This window comes from Kazachstania africana, chromosome 12, assembly GCF_000304475.1.
Source record: "Kazachstania africana CBS 2517 chromosome 12, complete genome".
In the NCBI taxonomy this organism is placed as follows: Eukaryota; Fungi; Ascomycota; class Saccharomycetes; order Saccharomycetales; family Saccharomycetaceae; genus Kazachstania; species Kazachstania africana.
The window spans coordinates 391,102-410,386 of record NC_018951.1 but is presented as its reverse complement, the minus strand read 5'-3'; the positions used below and the strand labels follow the sequence as shown (position 1 = coordinate 410,386).

Here is a 19,285-nt window from a genome sequence, read left to right as displayed (position 1 = left end):
CGTTACATCTCTAGTATCCGCTATGATGATTCGCTGGAGTGTAAAGGTAAATATTCGCAACTTTGTTTTTCAACGAGAAATAGACGCTATAATACAATACTTAGCGTATCTGTAATTGCATACGTCGCTAACCATGACTGTTGCAAGTACGCTTCTTTTACTTGGAAGGCCAATCCTCTGTCAGAATGGGGTTTAGCAAATGTCGAGAAAGCGAAAAAAAATTCAACGTAGTCATAATAGAGTTGAACAAGCAGACACTGACTTAGTGATTAATGTTAGGCACAATCTCAAAATACCGGCCGCTTGTTTTTAGACTGTTAGCTGAAAATATTTCAAACATGAACGTGTTCGTTATCAGTGACCTTAGTGCTTTATCTTTGGTTAATTTTGATCACGGTCAACAATGGTGCATGTTCCATTGAGACACAATAAGTGGAGTACGCGTTACTGCCTTTTCCTCTGAATAAGTACTAACTTGGCTGTGTTTATTCCATTCTAACCACTTATTGCTAGTAAAAAAAAGCGAACACGCATCATCACATTCGAGAATGTCGTCCGATTATGTGTTCCGGCACCATAGTAACAATCAGATTTTCCATGCGGGTGAATAGTACAATTGATCCTGTTGTCACTGATGACTGGAGAGAAAATGGACCTACTGGGAAGCTAAATAAATGTATCCAGGTGTCTGAATCTTCGCTATTATAGACTTTTCGTTCTGCAGAAATTTTGCATTGTCCAAAGGAAAGATGACGAGGATAGAGCCAATTTCAGAAAATATATGCTGACAACATCGCTCAAGCAGAAAGCTGTTCTACTGTGAACGCTGCTGACTCGTTTACTCTTTGGGACTGATATGAAGAGTTTGGTGTATTCCGAAATATGAAGCGTGCAGATTCATCCCTTTGTTGATAGTAACTTATTTTTTTCTCTATTTCAGCTCCTGTTGACCTTAAATTAATACGCTTTATCACATTGCTACGTCGCAAAGGTTGATGATAAGTTTAGGTGATGACAAGGTAAATATCAGGCAAACAAGAAATCTCCATGAATATCTACAGTCAAATAATACGAATGATATCAGTATTGACGCTAGTCCAGCTTTCAAGAAAATCCACGGAGTTGATGCTTCTGGGTAGGACACTTGAGGAAAGGGTGATACGTAGTATATGCTATAAGAACTTACTTGGAGTGGATATTTGAAGCTCTTATTTTCTAAATAGGTTATGTTCTGCCAAACAATATCAACTTTATATTGTTTTGGTTACTCTATCCCTCAGATGTCCGCTAAATTCTGAAAGAAAGAACTATTATTTACGAGAACATCTCATAATAGTTAATTTTCTCTCATTTAATGAAGTACATTCTCTTTTTAAACCTATAATTATTCAGGCATCTTCACCGGATGCAAATTTAGCATTTCTTCCTACTATATTCAGACTTTTAGAAATATAATGCAAAGACAATTACGACACTTAGTGTTATTACAAAGAGCTCTTTCAAATGTCGGTACAATCTCGTCTTTCAATGAGACTGTCCTACGGCTTTTGGATTTACTCCTGTAACTTACTCACATATGAAACTTACAAACGTTCAGAACATCAAACCATATTGGACTCCTGAAAGTATCCATTTTCTTCCAGTGTCGATGAAGTTTTTGTGACGGAAGAAGAATAAATGGCTTGTTAGGTAAAGCGTAACATGATGCTACTCCTAAATTGGTGCCTTTGTCTTCCTCAAATGGAAAAGAAGAACCAAAATCACTTTTGTTGAGCACAATCTAGTAATAATTATATCACTACAATGAATCGTTAAACTATTCATTATCTGCCTCAGTCGTTGTTATGTGTCTTTACTAAGCATGTACAAAGGTTGTGTTGTTAAAATGGACATTTTCTATTAATTTTGATGTAATACAAAGTAACCATGGGCCAAAGACAAGACAAAAATTGAATAAATTGATATAAATCAAGTTTTTGAAGATATAAACAATTCACACTTGACGTCATGCTTTAAACCATGATATATAAGGGCCTCCCTATATGTTTAATATTGCTACTTAAAGTATATTTTGAAGAGAAGCCTCCCATAGAGACAAAGTTCATAGATTTGTTCAAATCATGGCCAAATACAGGTTGTTCGTAACAGATTAATATTCAAATAGAATACTGGCGAACAATTGGTGCAGTACTTGGATTTTTCACTTTTCGTAAATTTCAATTGATGAGCTTACATTTTTGTCCTTTTGACAACTAAATTCAGTCGGGCAAAAGCCTGAAGTTCACCAAAACTAAATATAATAGCTTTCATTGCAAATATATATAATACTAAGAAACAAACCATATTACTTCATCGTATATATCATTCATATATGTTTCTAGAAACTTGATTTTAGACAGTGGCCTTCCTATTTATACATAAATAACAAAATATTCCCATTAATATTGTATAACGAAAGATATTTGATGGGACTCCTACGGAGAATAATACGTATCAATGCGGCTATTGTCAACCTTGTTGTTTGACGCAATATGACGGGCATCATTTTAGTTATAAAATAGTTGGTTTGATAATCTAAATTTAGTCCTAGCATCCTCTCATCTCCTATTCATTAAGCCGCGGAGCAAGGCTAAGATTAAAGACAATAAATGTTCTAAAGAAAGGTGGCGACATTTATATTTACAGATCTGCATATCTGCATAATCGCATGAATGTCAAGTATTCACGCGTATATTCGATGAAATAACCATGTATGTACGTGTTGTAGCTCTATTCAGATACTGTGAAGATGTGAGTGTTATCAGGTGTTTGACAATGACACATATGCTTCACAGTATGAGAATATGATACTTTCAAGGCTATACAGTTTTAAAGGTTGACTGTGAGAGATGCTGAGTTTACGCGCAATCGAATAAAAAATGTTTTTCATCTAAATATATCGTCAGATGAAAGGAGTGTAGTAGAAAATGCTACAATTTCTAATATCTTGGACTGCTTATGGATGGGTGCCTTCGAAGAAGTTACCTGCTTGACTATTATCTTGCATTATCATGAAACAGGCTACATGAAATTATGCCGTTGGATTAAGTTATGAATCACCAAAATCGAAAATTTTCTCCAGTGTTATACATGTCAATTTGAATGAAGGAAGGTTAGACTAAGAGACAGAAAGAGACCACGCATGATAAAGTTCTTTGGTAACTATATTTGTAAATTATCTCCGGCTACTGTGAAGATCCGCCCTGCACCGTATGCGAAAAAGCATTCTAATTACTACTCTAACATGTGATTACATGAAGAGCAAACAACGTACCCGTAGTTATCTGAAGAGTTTCAATTGCGAATATTATCCATCCAAAAAACATTACGCACAGGACCAAAACATAATGTACAAGGCGGCAACATAATTCACAAGGCAAAAAATAACTGAAAGGGGAGCTCTGAGAAGTTCTTTGTAAAATGTAGACTGGATGAGCTGCTTCCTTCGCAGCACATGTATGCAGCACTGATTAGCCAGTGAACGCAACTGCAGTTATAGATGGCTTTGAATGGTGTATGTCTGATTCTCTACTTCCCAGCCATTTATCAAATACAACAGATATGCAATTATTATGAGAAGAACAGTAAAATGGTGATAGATTACCTTACAATGACCCTTAAACAGAACCAAGAACCCCACGTAATAAAGAAAATTACGGAGCGAAAGTATCATCTTCTATTACCTTCAATTTATATCGCTTGGTTACCATAATTTTCAGGTGAATTTCTTATCTTGAAATTTTGGCCTATAATAACAGCAAAATTATTTTCATTTCTTTCTGCAGAGAAAACCAAGTAGCACCCTCTTTACCATTTTGCTTTCTTCGCCAAACCTCGTACATAATTTGTCTTAACCCCCAGTAGGACCCTATACCGGATGATCCCAGTCTAGTAGCCCAGTCCTTGAAGTCGTTTTGTACTTCTGGTGAAATACAGGAACAGCCAGCAATAAATCCCTGCCAGACAGAGGTTGATATAATCAAAGCTTTTTCCTCAGTTATTTCATTCAATGACTTTAGATGACTTAATACTCGTACAACATAGGGCTGAAGAGACTCATCTGTTAAATGTCTCACCAATGAGAAGTAATATATCAGGAGACCATTATAAAAGCTCATTGTATGATGATATATTCCTTCTGCTTTGTCGCTAATGAAAGTTTTTGTGCTGGTGTCTTTATAAAAATTACAATCAGGCTTCCACTTCATTAACTTCTTTTCATAATCCCCAATAATATTACTGAATTCTTTGGGTATTGAGATACTTCTTTTGTCAAAGTATACAATGTGCCTCACAATCATTACGCAGTCGGAGAAGAGAAGTAACAAAGAATTTGGTAATGAATCTGAAATATATCCCTGCCTACGATTCTGACTGGTAGTCAAGAATATTTCGCTCGCTAAAGTTGTAAAAAAAGAGGACTTTTCTTTTTTGTCTTGCTTCAAGGAACCAGGCTCAGTTAACATTTTATCATTAGCTTCCAAGTGCCCTAGAGATAGTTCAATATCACATCTGCCAGAACTTTTCGTACCGATATTCTTTTTTGTTGAGTTTTTTACAAGAAGAGACTCATCATGTTCTGTGCCAGGGGTAGTAAATTGTGTCTGATCCTTATCAGCTTTGAACATAATTTCGTTATCATGAACATCATCAAATGTAGTACTGTCTTGGACTATTTTTGAGAATGCCAGAGTCTCATGAAGGGCCTTTGCTTTTTCAGATAAATGGGGCTTCAGCTGCATTCTCCTTTGTATAATGTCTCCACAGATGTTTAGGTAAGGTTGATATTTGCTAACGATTCCCCACACAACATCAACATAATTTATAGCCATAAGAGAGGTTAACACTTCTTTATATTTCTCTTGGGGTTGCTCAACTTTAAGACACAACATTAAAAAGTTATCCGCCTGATTCCGTAGTTCTATACCCAAATTTAAAAAGAAACCTCGTATTGTAGGATCATTCACGTAATTTTTTTGCAAAGCAAAACATGACAGGGCAAGCAACGTGTTTAGCATGCAATTTTTTGAATTAGATGTTTTGCCCAGGGTCATCAGTTCTCCTAGAGCTTGTAATGCCCTGGGGAGGTATATCGTCTGCCAAATATTTTGTTTTACAGCAACAGCGGGCATCAACCTGGCCACATGTTTCACATAAAACTTCATAAGATGGCTCGCTAATGCATGAGTACGTAATTTGTTGTTTTCAGCTTTTAAAGAAGGAATAACATTTCCTATGTAATTTACAATCTGCCCAGTTTTGAGGTTGGTACAAAAAATATCAGTCATTGTTCTTGCGACAATTAAGTTGGGAGAGACTGAAGCCTTCGATTCCTTCACACTTACTCCTTCCTGGCTAGGAAAATCTTTTCCAATCTCTACCATAGATACAGAAGATGGCTCCAAACTCAAATTATAACGATTGTCTTGTTGAAGTGGCCTGGTAAAAAAACCCTCCAAAGTTTCCTGCAATGGATCTTGATTATCACTGGCGTTCCGAGCATCAGGTGCTCCTGACGGCAATTGACTACGATATTGATCGCTCGATAGTGCTGTTACCGTAGAGACCTTACTTGGAAGAAATGAAATACCATCAGTCGAATATCTATCTTCTACTATCCCTTCAGTTCCTCTTTGAAGGGCCAACGCTGAAATAATCACATCATCTAACAATTCAGGAAAGAGCCATTCAAATCCAACTATTCCACCACCGGATTTCGGAAGACTATCCTCTAATTCGAGCCGCCGATCATAATGATCCACTTTGTTATCATTTTTATTGGCTCCAAGATTTTCACTTGATTCTGATGCGGCAAAACTATTTAATGACAAATGTTCGGTATCTTCATCATCTGCTCCGCTACATTCATTTCTTTGAGACGGAGTCTCACTTGTGGCAGATTTCTTTCTTTTCTTTGTAATTTGGTTGGCTTTATCATTATCGCAACCTTTGAATACACCAAACTTCTTGATAATCCACGTCTTGTTATCTTCTATTTTATCGGCAGGGGGTGCATGCAGCATACTCAATTCGTCGTCCATATCTTCATGAAATACATATTCCTCCTTGTATTTGACAAAACTGATATTCCTTCTCTGGTATTGGTTGTTTTCTTCATTTATACCACTGACTGGTGAAGGCGACATTTCGTTTACGTTCTTACGATTATTACTAGCAGTTGAAATTTGAATACCATATTCATTAAACCATACGGGCTTGGACCAACGGAGTTTAATATCATAACCACCACATTTTAAACCAGATCTCTCACATCTTGTACAACTTGGTCGAGTCAAATCACATTTAACCTTGCGCGCTCTACACGTCCAGCAACCAGTGAATGTTTTGGCTCTTTGGATCCTGCTCCTCTTGTTAATAGAATAAGTAGAACTCATTAAGATTAATTTATTTTATCACTGTAGCTTTGAAAGATGAGTGAGGCTCACCTTCAATAAAATGAAATTTTAACTTCATTGCTGTTTCCAATGACGGCATACTGCTAAAAATGCGGCCGAAGATTTGAATCGGTAATAAAGATGGAAGACCAAGAATTATTTTAAGATGAGATGAAATTTGAATGGCATTAAGAGATATTCAAGTATTCTTGAGGCTTTAATGCCAACAAAAAATAAAGTATAAGTCTCATATCAATGTGAACTGAATAGAATAATGATAATACGTGGGAACTGGGGTTGGTAAATGTTACTAACGCCAGACTTTATGGGCAGGAAATAGAGAACTTAGACATACTATAGTTTGAGTATATGTGTTAAATAGCGTATATTTAGTCAAAACTAGGAAAACAAACTAAAACAAAAATTTTCAAGGAATTTCCAACTTCCTGAAATATCTCCTAGGAGTTCTTGTCCGTATAACAGTCTTCTCGACTTGGTTTTCTCTTCTTCATACATCAACCCAAATTTGTTGATGGCCTCAATTGCACTTGATAATCTATTGAAAGTATTAAATAAAGCAATCAACTCATATTTTGTTAATTTGTTAACCAGATTTTGTTTTTCACTGTCACTCAATTGGTCTAGTTCAAACAAAAGTTTTAGACTTGTTGCATAGCCTGTTGTTTGAACTTTAGCCCATAACTTACACTTTTCACACTGGATGCAGTCAATTATTTTCGTTACGTTTTTGAACCGGTTTCTAAAATCAGTTTTCAGTTCTGACGTTAGCTTATTCTGGAAAACAATTTCTTCGTTAAAGATATCATCATTTTCTAATTGTGATACAATTTTTTCAATTTTAAGTTTGACATCCCCACTGGGGTCCATGTCCTCACAAAATTCTATATGCTCCATGTATGGTGCAATTTTCATTATGGCCTTTGACACTAACGCATAGTTGAAATACACATTCCTAATCCTGTCGGGAAATATTAGAAAACTGGAAATGAAAAGAAAGATGTTTGGTTCCCAGTTTCCACTAACTGTATTCAAATGGTAATTACAAACATGCGTCGTTATTGAGGAATGGAAGCCAGAAATTAGCTTGAAAAATATTTCTTTCGCGATACAGCCTTCTGTTTCATTGCATTCAAAGCAATTTTCCTTATAGATACTTGACCAAATTTGTAAAGATTGATTACCACCATACCCGGTGAATCTTTCTGGGTTTTGTGTGAGATCAATCAGGACCGAATTCTTATTATCCATTATATCATTGATATCACAATAATTGATATCATTAACTTCATATAAATTCTGTTCTCTGAAACAAAGCTCATCTAAGAAGGCACACTCATCCGAATGTGTATCCACATCTTCTGTAGATGATTTTTCAAATCCACCAAGAACTTCAGGTTGCCAAAATTCAGGCAAACTACCCCAATCTTCTACTACATTGAGCGTACACGACCTACTGAAGCATAATGATTCCTTTTTATTGTCAAAGAACTCACATTTTTTGTTCATATCGATTTTGAAGTACTTAAAGAAATTAGTGTTCACTAAGGAAAGCAAGTCCTCTCTAATACGCTCATTGATATAATCTATCTGGCCTATCGTGACCTTTGAAAGGCATGCAATTTCTTCCTTTGGGCAGATCCCAAATAATTTGCCTGTAACAAATGGCAAGGTCCAAACTAAATAGAAGACAATTGAGCTCAACATATTATGTCACCTTGATACTATCTTGATTGGAGCTATTAATGTTTTACATTGGTTATATTTTAGTTACATTTCCCATCCATTTAAAGGGTAAATTCACTCTGTCGCTTAGGCTCTTGAAATGGCAATGTAAGCTCATCGCATAGGTTCATAATTTTTTTTTCATAAAGCAATTAATGACCTAATTTGCTTAGTTAACAGTCAGATTATAATGAGCGTAGAAGGGTTAGATTTCACCACATAATGTGTGGTATTCTGTTGCATTATAATCCAAATATAGTCCATGAAGACAGGTTCCTCGAATTCAATGAAGACGAATGTATCTCAGTAGACGAAAGTAATGGAACGTCTGAAATTTTTAATGCTATCATACCTCATATTGCTAACAGGGGACCTAATTATTCCTCGTTAAGGTTATCAGAAAAGTATCATACAGCCTGGTTTTCTTCTGTTCTGGCATTAAGATTACCTTTCACAAAGCAAAGTTTATGTGTTGAAGACAGATACGTGCTGCAATTTAATGGTGAACTTTACAATAAGGAAATCAAGCAGGATCAAAATGATACGCAGTTCATAGCATCTCTTTTGAGTTCGAGCACTGATGTTATTCATACTTTAACTCAGTTAGATGGTGAGTTTGCTTATACTATATACGATCTTAGAGAAACTAAAATATACTTTGGCAGAGATTCCATCGGGAAAAGGAGCTTATGTTTTAAAATGGATACCACTAATGGACTTTATGTGGCAAGCTGTACGGGAAATATTGAGGGTTTCGAAAACTGTCTTGGTGGTGTTATATATATATTCGATCTTAATGAAAGAACAATCTCTGAGCATTCAAAAATCATACAAAGACAATACGAAGTAGTCGACTTAATTGATGAGAATATGGAAACTTTAGACAGCATGAAAGAAAAACTTTATACGGTACTAAATGAATCCGTTTCTAAGAGAGTGACGTCTATTCACCCATTACATATTGAGAGCTCTCCCATCTCGGTACTCTTTTCTGGTGGGTTGGATTGTTCAGTTCTCGTTGCACTAATTTGTGAACAGCTTAGAATATTTAATCCCAATACTACGGTAGAACTTCTAACTGTAGGATTTGAAAACCCAAGGATAGGAATGCTACCTAAGGATGTGCCTGACAGAAAGCTGGCGATATCAAGTAGTGAGGTTTTGAAGGGTTTATATCCGGACATCGATATCAAACTAGTATACATCGATATTCCCTATGAAGAATACTTGAAATATAGACCAACAGTGATAAATTTGATGTACCCCAAACAAACAGAAATGGATTTATCGATTGCCATTGCCTTCTTCTTTGCCTCAAGAGGGTCCGGATTTATTGTTGATGATGTTACACGTGACGAAATACCATACCAAAGGAAAGGTATTGTACTGTTTAGTGGTTTAGGTGCGGATGAATTGTACGGTGGGTATCATAAATTTGTGAATCGGTCTTTAGAAGAGTTATCTGCCGAACTCACTGGTCAGATTAACAATATTCATGACAGAAATCTGAATCGTGATGATAAAGTGATCGCTTCCAATGGTGTTGAAGTCAGATATCCATTTTTGGATCACAATGTTGTTCAATTTTCGACACAAGAGATACCGATAAACTATAAAGTTAATAAATTAATCTTAAGAAAAGTGGCATCAGACATATTACATCTTGGAGGGATTAGTACTGAACCAAAACGAGCCATTCAATTTGGTTCCAAGAGTGCCAAAATGACAAAAGATGGGAACAAACATGGGACCGATCTCCTAAAATAGATATTATGTGTAATGTGTAATTAAATATTTGATAGACTCATCATTTTAGGTGTGAACTGATTTTTTTTTTCACTATTCGGCCTATTCGATATATTGAAAGCAATTTGTAATTCATGGTCTCTTCAATTGTAAACGTTGGACAGATCAGCGTACAAGGATGTCCTCACAGAAAAGTATGTATGTTTAAAAAGGAGGTACCATAATGTCTATTCGTGATACTAACAGCGCTCCCATTATTATGGATCTTTTCCGATAGTTGATCTATCCCAATTGAATCCCGAACAACTTAATGCTGTCAAACAACAGTTTGATCAGGAATTGCAGCATTTTTCTCAGTCACTACAGGCTTTAGTAGTCGCCAAGAATAAGTTCATAGAATGCATAGCTGATGTCAAGTCTATATCCAAGCCAGAAAACAACGAACAACCACTTCTGATTCCTGCGTCTGCTTCATTGTACATTTCTGGTACAATCAAAGATAACTCCAAATTTATGGTAGATATAGGTACAGGCTATTACGTAGAGAAAAATGCAGAAGAAGCTGTTGCATTCTACCAGAAGAAGGTGGACAAGCTCAACCAGGAATCCATCCAGATCCAAAATATTATCAAAGAGAAATCACAATCATCCATGGCAATCGAGAATCAAATAAGACAAACTGCCATCAAGCTGCACCATGACCGTGCAACCCAAGCTTCAACCCAGGCTTAGTTAGGTCCTAGACTGATATTTACCAATTATTCTATGTACTTGAATCTATGTATATTATACTTCCTTATAGAGTGATTTCCTAATTGGGACGCTATTTCCCTTCGCGGTATACTGGAAAAACTATTGCCAATATGAAAATTTTAAAAAATTTGCGATGAGCTTTCTTGTGAACTTTCAATATACTAGTAATTCAGAGAGAGCTGACCAGATACTACAATGGCTAAGAAGTCGAAATCAAAGGTAAGAGCTAAGAGTTCAAAGAGGGCCTTAAGTGCTTTGGAACTAGCTGAAAGAGAACTGGGTGAAAACGCATCCTCAAGTGAGACCGAAGATTATAATTCTAGTAAAAACTATCGTCGCAATGGAACTGTTGTTAACTTGTTGAAGTCAATTTCAAGGAAAAATGAAGACGAGGAGGAGGACCACGGCTCAGAGAATGACTCTTTTGAGGATGAAGAACTAGGCTCAGATGAAGCGCTTGGTTCGGATGATGATTATGATATTTTAAATTCAAAAATCTCACAGACTATCCGTGACAAGAAGAAATTAGGTGAAGAGGCTGATGATTTAGATGAAGAAGCTGGTTATACTTCTATTGATGAGGATGAACTTATGCCACTTTCTCAAGTTTGGGATGCGGATAACAATGACAAGAAATCTGAATCTGACAGTGACAACCAACAGTTGAACTTACAAGATAACATGAGCTCTGATTTCGAAAGTGAAAGCGAAAGTGAGAGTGAAGAAAGTGATGAGGATGAGAAGGAAGCTAATCCCTTTGATGAAATATCGGAGGATGAAGAAGATGTTGAATTAAACACAATTACTTCCAAATTATTAAAGGATACTTCAAATCATTCAAAAAAACTAGATAATTATGGTACAGGTGAAGAAAATGAATTTATGTTACCTTCAGCTTCAACTACAGGGGGGGCTCAAAAGTTAAGTTTATCAGATATGATGAACGCTATTGATGATAAAGAAATCATTGCAAAGGCGTCTTTAATTGATGATAAAAAGGCATCTTCGACTGTAAATATACCTTTACCCCAAAGAATTCAACAAAGACATGACAGAAAAGCTGCTTACGAAATTTCTAAAGATGAAGTCAATAAGTGGAATGATATTGTAAAGCAAAATAGAAGAGCTGAGCACCTTTCATTCCCCTTAAATGCTGCGGCTGACCGCAATGAATCATCTGCATTCACAAGAAACATTGAAGAACCAAGAACTGAACTGGAAGAAAAAATTGGTAAAGTATTGAAAGAGAGCAATTTAGTCGACCTCCAAAAAGAATCGACCTTTGAAGAGTTGGCTACTGCGAAGATGACTCCAGAAGAGATGAGAAAAAGAACAGCCGAAATGAGGTTAATGAGAGAGTTAATGTTCCGTGAAGAAAGAAAGGCTAAAAGAATAAAGAAGATTAAATCTAAGGCATACCACAGAATTAAAAAGAAGGAAATGTTAAGAAACAAGGAATTGGCTGGTGTTTCTGATGAAAGTGACACAGAACACGACCTTCAAAGAGCTAGAGAAAGAATGACTTTGAAACATAAGACGAATGCTAAATGGGCCAAAGATATGATAAAACATGGCATGACTAACGATGCAGAGACGAGAGAGGAAATGGAAGAGATGTTAAGACAAGGTGAGCGTCTAAGGTCAAAAATCTTGGATAAAAACTCAGATGATGAAGCTGAACTCAACATCAGTGATTTGGAAAGAGATAATGCTGATTCTGGAGATGAATCATCGAAGGAAAACCTAGGCAAAACTGGAGTTATGAATATGGCTTTCATGAAGAATGCTGATGCTAGAGAAAGGGAAGCTAACAGGGAAAAACTTGCCAGGTTGAGGGCTGCAGAAAATGGAGAGGATTTTGCTTTATTCGACAGTGATGAAGATCAAGAGACCAAAACTACAGGTGAACAAATTCAACTTAACAAAGGTAGAAGAGTATATACGCCAGGAAATTTAAAAGCCAGAAAAGTATACGATGAACAAAAGACCAAAATACGTGAAGAAATAGAAATTGACGCATCTAGATCTTTGACTAATAGATTGAGGAAGGCTAATTCAAAGGTTACAAATGATGGTACTTTGATTGTTGAGGAAGAAGAAGACAGAAATGAAAGTGAGCCAGAAGGTAAAGGCTCAGAAAAGAAGCAAGATCAAAGTAATCAGTCATCAAATCCATGGTTGGATGAAAGTGACGATGAACAGAAGACAACAAAAAGGTCATCTAAGATATCCATTGTTGATAAAGATAGTTCCAAACAAAATAAGAGTGCACAAAAGATAATGAAAGAAAGTGAAAAACAAAACAGGATAAATAAGAGCAAATTAAATGAAAATCAGGAAGAGCATTTATTATCCGATTCCACCAAGTTAAGCCTAATTGCTCCATATAATAATGACGAGGATGACGACCAGAGCCAAGGTTTCATGTTCAAACAACAAGAAGTTATTGCTGAGGCGTTTGCTGGTGATAATGTCGTGGCAGAATTCGAAGAAGAAAAGAAAAGAGTTGCTATCGATGAGGATGATAAAGAAGAAGATGTTACATTGCCTGGTTGGGGTGATTGGGCAGGTGCTGGAGCTCAGCCTAGAAAGAAGAGAAAATTCATCAAGAAAATCAAAGGTACAGTTGAAAAGGATAAGAGAAAGGATAAGAATTTGAAAAACGTTATTATCAATGAGCGAGTTAATAAGAAGAATTTGAAGTATCAATCATCGGCAGTACCTTTCCCATTCGAGAGTAGGGAACAATATGAAAGGTCCTTACGTATGCCAATTGGACAAGAATGGACGTCCAGGCAGTCACATCAAGATTTAATCAAACCACGAATCATGACGAAGCCTGGACAAGTGATAGATCCATTGAAGAACCCATTCAAATAAGTCACTTCCGTAGATTGGTGCTGTATACGTATATAAAAATAGGAAGGAAACTATAGAAGGATAAGCGTTTCAAATTTGGAAATTATTTTGTATTTTTTTTTACATAAAGAGAGTATAATTATATGCTTTATTATTAAGTGGACGAAAAAAAAATATTTAGAGGGCTTCTAATCTATCGTTAACTTCTTGAGAGGTTAATTTTCTAAATCTTGGGCCCTTATCACTTGGTACACCGGTATAACCCAATAGATCTTGATTTGGTTCTCCAATAACACCAATTTCGATTGTATCACCATTAAATTCACCTTCTATCGATTCTTTTAAAGTTAATAGAGCAATATGGATGGCATCTTCCAATTCTAATTCATCATTCCATCTTTTTTCAAGGAAGGTCTTTGCTGCGGTAGAACCTTTCCCTATGGCAGTTGCCTTCCAAGGGAAATAAGATCCAGAAGGATCAACTTGGTATAAACTGAAACCTTGATGTTCATCATGTCCAGCCACTAGTAAAGAGACACCGAATGGTCTAACACCACCAGATTGTGTTGCCTCTTGCATAATCTCTGCTATTTCTGATACTAATAGTTTTGTTGGAGGGTATTCGTTATAGATTCTTTTATAATGTGTATGTGCGACTTTTCTTGATTTGTCTACTAAGACTCTGTAATCCGGACCCATACCAGAATATACTGCACCAATATCTGGTGTAATTAGTTCAATCTTTGACAAAGTTTCAGTTAAAGCCAATGGAGATGAAGATTTCTTCTCAGTGGCTATAACAACACCATTTGTTGCCTTTATACCTAAGGACGTAACACCTTGTTTAACAGCAGTCAGAGCGTAATCAATTTGACCCAATTTACCGCTTGGAGAAAATGTCGTTAGTGAGAAGGAATATCTATCTGTCATGGTTGTAGGAATGCTCGAAGGTTTGTCTCTTGTATAATTTGATTGTTGATGAGTATTTTGCCACCCTTGACAGTTACTTAACTAACTAGTTTTTCCAAAGCTCGACTGAGCGAATTTTCAATTATATGGCAAGGAAAATCGTTTTATACGCAGGCAGTAGTCAAGATGACCAAAAGCATACTATAAACTATATAAACTATATGCCACACTCACTATTCCACCAACTTGAGGCCAGTAGGGCTATTAACGGCGACTTGGACAGGAGGAGGTCGTGGGGCATTTTATAGCATTCATAAGGACTTGATACTATTGATGAGAAATTTGTAAGCACCATTGAAGAGAAATAGTGGCGTTTATAATAATCAATCAATAGAATGCTAGACTATTCTACAAGAAACGGGGAAAATCACAAGTTCACGCTAAGTTTTTTTCCACACCTGCTGTTCTTCATGTATTTTACACGTATTCTACAGTAAATAACTCTAGGTTGTCGGGCTCTTTGTTATCTGCCATGTTCAGCAATCGATATAACGGACAAATGAGGACTAACAACCACAACAACAATGATGGCACTTCTCATTTATTGAAAAAGGATCAAACTCTTAGAACGACGAAAAGTTGTTATTTTTAAAATGTAAAGTTTATATATGTAAAAAAAGAAATCTATCATTTATTATCCAGTAATAAATGTTGTTTGAATAATTGAACTTTATCAATTTTATCTTTATCATCTTGTTCCAAAAACTTTTGTTCAATATTACTTAAGATTAAAATCAATTCACTATTATTATTATAATTCCAAACTAGATTGTATTCCAAGTTTAAAATATTATTTTTGAATTGATATGTCTCTAAAATGTTATTAAATAAAGTTGAAATTGAAAATGGATTGAATTTGGAGTATATTTCAATCAATTTAATCAAATCTAAGGTTCTAAAATTTGGTATCTTCAAAAATGCTTTAAATCTTAAAAAAGTTTTTAATTTAAATTCAAATATTTTATTTGTAATTTCATTAGGTTCAATTAATCTTGTTGCATCGAATAAATTATTTAACATTTGATCAATAATTTCTAATTTAATTGATTTCTTGTTCGATTTAATATTATTCACAGTTTCGTAATAAGATAATAAATCATGGAAACTTGAAAAAGTTGATAGATTATTTGCAAATTGTAAAGAATTTTCGGGTAAATTTTTGAAATTTTTAATGTTTTCATTGAAACTTTTCAAAAATATGGCAAAACTGTAATAGTCATTGATTTTTTCATTTTTTTCCTTTGATTGTTCTATTAAATGAACAGTTTCATCAAACTTTCCAATATTTATCAAATATTCACATTTTAAAGTTAATTGATCGATTTCATTCAATAAAGAGAAATCATTTTGAAATTTAAGAGAAAATTTTTCAAAAGTTTCATAATTGCCACATCTAATACAGGATTTTAATAGAATCTTCAAATTCAAAACTGGGCATAATTCATTGAATTGAACTATCGATTGATATAACTTCAAATGATACAAAGTTTCATAAATTAAATTAATTGAATTTTTAAATTCAATTTGAATTTTAATTGCTTTGAAATTGTTTGGAAAATCAATAATCTTCAAGAAATCTGATAAATTGATCTTATTCAAATTATTGACAATTTTGGTTAATGAATCATCATTTAAAAATTTGAAATTGATCATATTTGAAACTTCGTCATTTAGAAGTAAAATATCTTCTAATGAATTGCCAGGTAATGAATTAACAATCAAATTCGTCAATTTTCTCAATTCTAATTGATCATTCAATTCAATTAATCTTCCAAATGAATTTTTAACAACAGTTTCATTGATATAACCACTCTGAATTAATGCTTTATAAGTATCATAATCAAAGCAATAACCTTCACTTGATAAATTTTCGAAAATTTTAACCATTTCTTCAAATTTTGAATTTTTGATAAGATCAACTAATGACAGTGGGTAAGATTTATCCCAATCACCAGGATTGTTAAAATAATTTAAGAAATGTTGATCATCATCTATTGAGCTCAATTTAATTGCTTGTGTTACAATATTATGATTATTAATGTCATTAGGATTTAAATTTAAATTTTTAAACGTTGTCAATAAATTCTTAAAATTTTCTAATATTGTTTCTTCTAAATGGTTTATTGTTACAGATTCTGATGATTTTGATGGTGTAAATGAATCAAAATCAAAAAATTTAATGATTAAGATAGCATGTATCTCTAATAAATATGGTAATTTTTGAATAATTTGTGAATTGTTAACATTGTGATTAAAATTTTGTAAAGATTTTGACAAATTATCTAAACAAAGTAATAGTCCATCAAAATTATTTACATTAATTTCAAAATTTTGACAAATATTTTTGAAAAATTTAGGTAATTGGAATATAATCTCATTTAAAAGGAGTTGATCATTCCCATATGCTGATATAATAGAATTTAAAAATTTTAATAAATTTGATTGATTTAAATTATTACCATGATTTTCAATCAATTTTAAAAAATAATCATTGGGACAATTAAATTCTTTTAAAAATTTGAAAATAAATGGATAAAGATTTATGTCGAATGTAAAATATTTAATCATTGATTCTTCAATTAATTTCATTATAATTTCTGAATCTTTAAGTTGCAATGAATAATCTAATAGTTGATTAATAACAAATTTTGTATTAATTGGGTATAACAAATAATTTGATAAATTTTTCAATTTTAATGAATTTAAAGATGATGATGATGAAGATTGTGTTGTTGTTGTTGTTCTTTGCATTGGAAAAATATAATTATTAAATTTTTTAGTTAAATTCCAATCATGGAAACAATTTGACATAAATAAAAGATAAAAATCATAATTAAATTCTGGTACCCAATTTAATTTATTGAATTGTAACCATAAATCATAAGCCCTTTGAGAATTGATTTTACTTAATGATAACAAATAATTGGAAAGTAAGAGATTAATTGACGTCGATAAATTATCTTTCAATTTAATTTCATTAATAACATTATTAAAAATTTTATTTGCTAAATCCAATTCACCAGTTTCCATAAAACCAGAAATAAATATTGAATAAATTTCAAATTGATTTTTAATTAAATTTTCATTTATTGATAAATTTAATAAAAATTCTTGATACAATTTTTTCATAAAATTTAAATCATTTTTCAATTTGGCTAAATTACACATTGAAATGAAATAAAATGAATTTTTCTTATAACTTGTCGATAAATTAATAATAAAATTTTGAAAATTATTGAGATTTGGTATAATGTCATTTAAATTTCTTTTATTGTTTAACATTGAATAAAGATTCATTGAAAGTAAATAATAGTTAATAACATCATTTGATAATTTATTATTTTTAATGACAGTTTGAAAAATTTCAGATCCAATCTTCCAAAAATCGTAACCATTTATAACATTATTTTCAGATTCAAATGAGATTATTGAATTTTTAAAAATTTGTTCCAATAAACTGTTATAAATTGTTGTTGTTGGTTTCAATTTGCTATTAATTAAATCTTGATAACAATTTAATAATTGATACATTTTTTCATTGATTAATAAATTAGTATTTTGATCGAAATTTCTTTTATTAAATGAATCAAAAATTTTCTCATAAATTTCAATTGGTGGTACAATATTATTTCTCTTTAATGATTGATATAGAGAATTTATTTTATTATAATCTTCAATACGATAACAGTTATTAATTTGGTCAATATGCGTTTGTAAAAAAGTTGTTTTATTTAGAGATTCATCTGTATCTTTTTCCCATGGATCTTCATCATCTTGAATCTTCCGCTGTTGCTGTGAGGCCCTTCCTCTACTGTCGTTATTATTATTGATGATATTTGTTGTGGAAGACTCTAAATAATCTGTTATAACAGTTGAATAATATCTTTTTGAATCTTGATTGTATGATGAAAAACTTGTTGTCGGTATTATATCATGATGAAGTAGGTTATTAGAATGGAAGGGGTGTGTTGATGGTACCTGAATATTTGTTGTTGTTGTTATTGCAGCAGTACTATTATTATTGATATTGTAATGAATGATAAGATTATCATGCAAAACATCATCTAATATATTAAAATTTGAATTTGCACCAATTACTGGATACAATTGTTGTGGATTTGAAAGATTGGTTAAATTTGAATTTCTATTCTTTTGATCTTTATTAATTAAACCATGATTTTGCCTTAAATAGTGCTGATACGAGCTATCGAAAAAGTTTGTGTTGTTACTAGTATTCGCATTATTATTGGTATTGCTGTTACCAGCATTTGCTTGTCTATTATTATTGTGATAATTTTTTGAGTATAACTTATTTTTGAGATTCTTTAAAGCGAATATCTTATTATTTGTAGGATGCATAGCTATATTTTATGGGACATGAGATGAGGTGGGGGAGGTTTAACTGTATTTATATCTGTGAGAACTATTAGCAGAAGAGAGAAGAAAAAAAAAAAAAAAAGGAAGATCTGCCACAAAAACAAAAGTTTCACACTCTCTTTATATTACTCAAATGTAATAATTGATCTGGACTGTTATCGTTTCGAAGGAAAATTCCAAAATCTTCTTCATATTGGAGAAACATCCGAGAAACCCTCCTTATCTTATATAAACCGGTCCACACAACAACTCATTTGATGTTTTTTTTCATGCAGCCACAAAGATGGCAAATAATCCGTTAACGCGATATCGATCGAATCATATTGAGAGAGACACTCTCGAGAGAATTCAAAATCCGCTGTCAAAAAATTCATGCGCAAGTTTGTATTTTTTTTTGGTTCTTT

The 19,285-nt window shown here is 33.3% G+C and overlaps 7 protein-coding genes across 7 annotated transcripts; 3 read left to right on the top strand and 4 right to left on the bottom strand.

Annotated features, from left to right (window-relative positions):
* Positions 1-3,785: 3,785 nt before the first annotated feature.
* On the bottom strand, positions 3,786-6,434 carry ARG81 (Arg81p; the record flags this gene model as incomplete). Its single annotated transcript, XM_003959910.1, has 1 exon — positions 3,786-6,434. One exon carries the CDS (start codon positions 6,432-6,434, stop codon positions 3,786-3,788), a length of 2,649 nt encoding a protein of 882 aa, XP_003959959.1.
* A 399-nt stretch (positions 6,435-6,833) lies between these two features.
* On the bottom strand, positions 6,834-8,159 carry KAFR0L02120 (endoplasmic reticulum oxidoreductin family protein; the record flags this gene model as incomplete). The annotated part of the gene is made up of 1 exon (XM_003959909.1): positions 6,834-8,159. The coding sequence occupies one exon, from the start codon at positions 8,157-8,159 to the stop codon at positions 6,834-6,836; it is 1,326 nt and encodes a 441-aa protein (XP_003959958.1).
* Positions 8,160-8,399: 240 nt separating this feature from the next.
* KAFR0L02110 (putative asparagine synthase) lies at positions 8,400-9,944 on the top strand (the record flags this gene model as incomplete). Its single annotated transcript, XM_003959908.1, has 1 exon — positions 8,400-9,944. One exon carries the CDS (start codon positions 8,400-8,402, stop codon positions 9,942-9,944), a length of 1,545 nt encoding a protein of 514 aa, XP_003959957.1.
* Positions 9,945-10,101: 157 nt separating this feature from the next.
* On the top strand, positions 10,102-10,655 carry GIM5 (Gim5p; the record flags this gene model as incomplete). The annotated part of the gene is made up of 2 exons (XM_003959907.1): positions 10,102-10,117; positions 10,201-10,655. 2 exons carry the CDS (start codon positions 10,102-10,104, stop codon positions 10,653-10,655), a joined length of 471 nt encoding a protein of 156 aa, XP_003959956.1.
* Positions 10,656-10,871: 216 nt separating this feature from the next.
* On the top strand, positions 10,872-13,556 carry UTP14 (Utp14p; the record flags this gene model as incomplete). The annotated part of the gene is made up of 1 exon (XM_003959906.1): positions 10,872-13,556. The coding sequence occupies one exon, from the start codon at positions 10,872-10,874 to the stop codon at positions 13,554-13,556; it is 2,685 nt and encodes an 894-aa protein (XP_003959955.1).
* A 156-nt stretch (positions 13,557-13,712) lies between these two features.
* PRE8 (proteasome core particle subunit alpha 2) lies at positions 13,713-14,465 on the bottom strand (the record flags this gene model as incomplete). Its single annotated transcript, XM_003959905.1, has 1 exon — positions 13,713-14,465. The coding sequence occupies one exon, from the start codon at positions 14,463-14,465 to the stop codon at positions 13,713-13,715; it is 753 nt and encodes a 250-aa protein (XP_003959954.1).
* A 666-nt stretch (positions 14,466-15,131) lies between these two features.
* Positions 15,132-18,863, bottom strand: RPM2 (ribonuclease P; the record flags this gene model as incomplete). Its single annotated transcript, XM_003959904.1, has 1 exon — positions 15,132-18,863. One exon carries the CDS (start codon positions 18,861-18,863, stop codon positions 15,132-15,134), a length of 3,732 nt encoding a protein of 1,243 aa, XP_003959953.1.
* Positions 18,864-19,285: the final 422 nt, after the last annotated feature.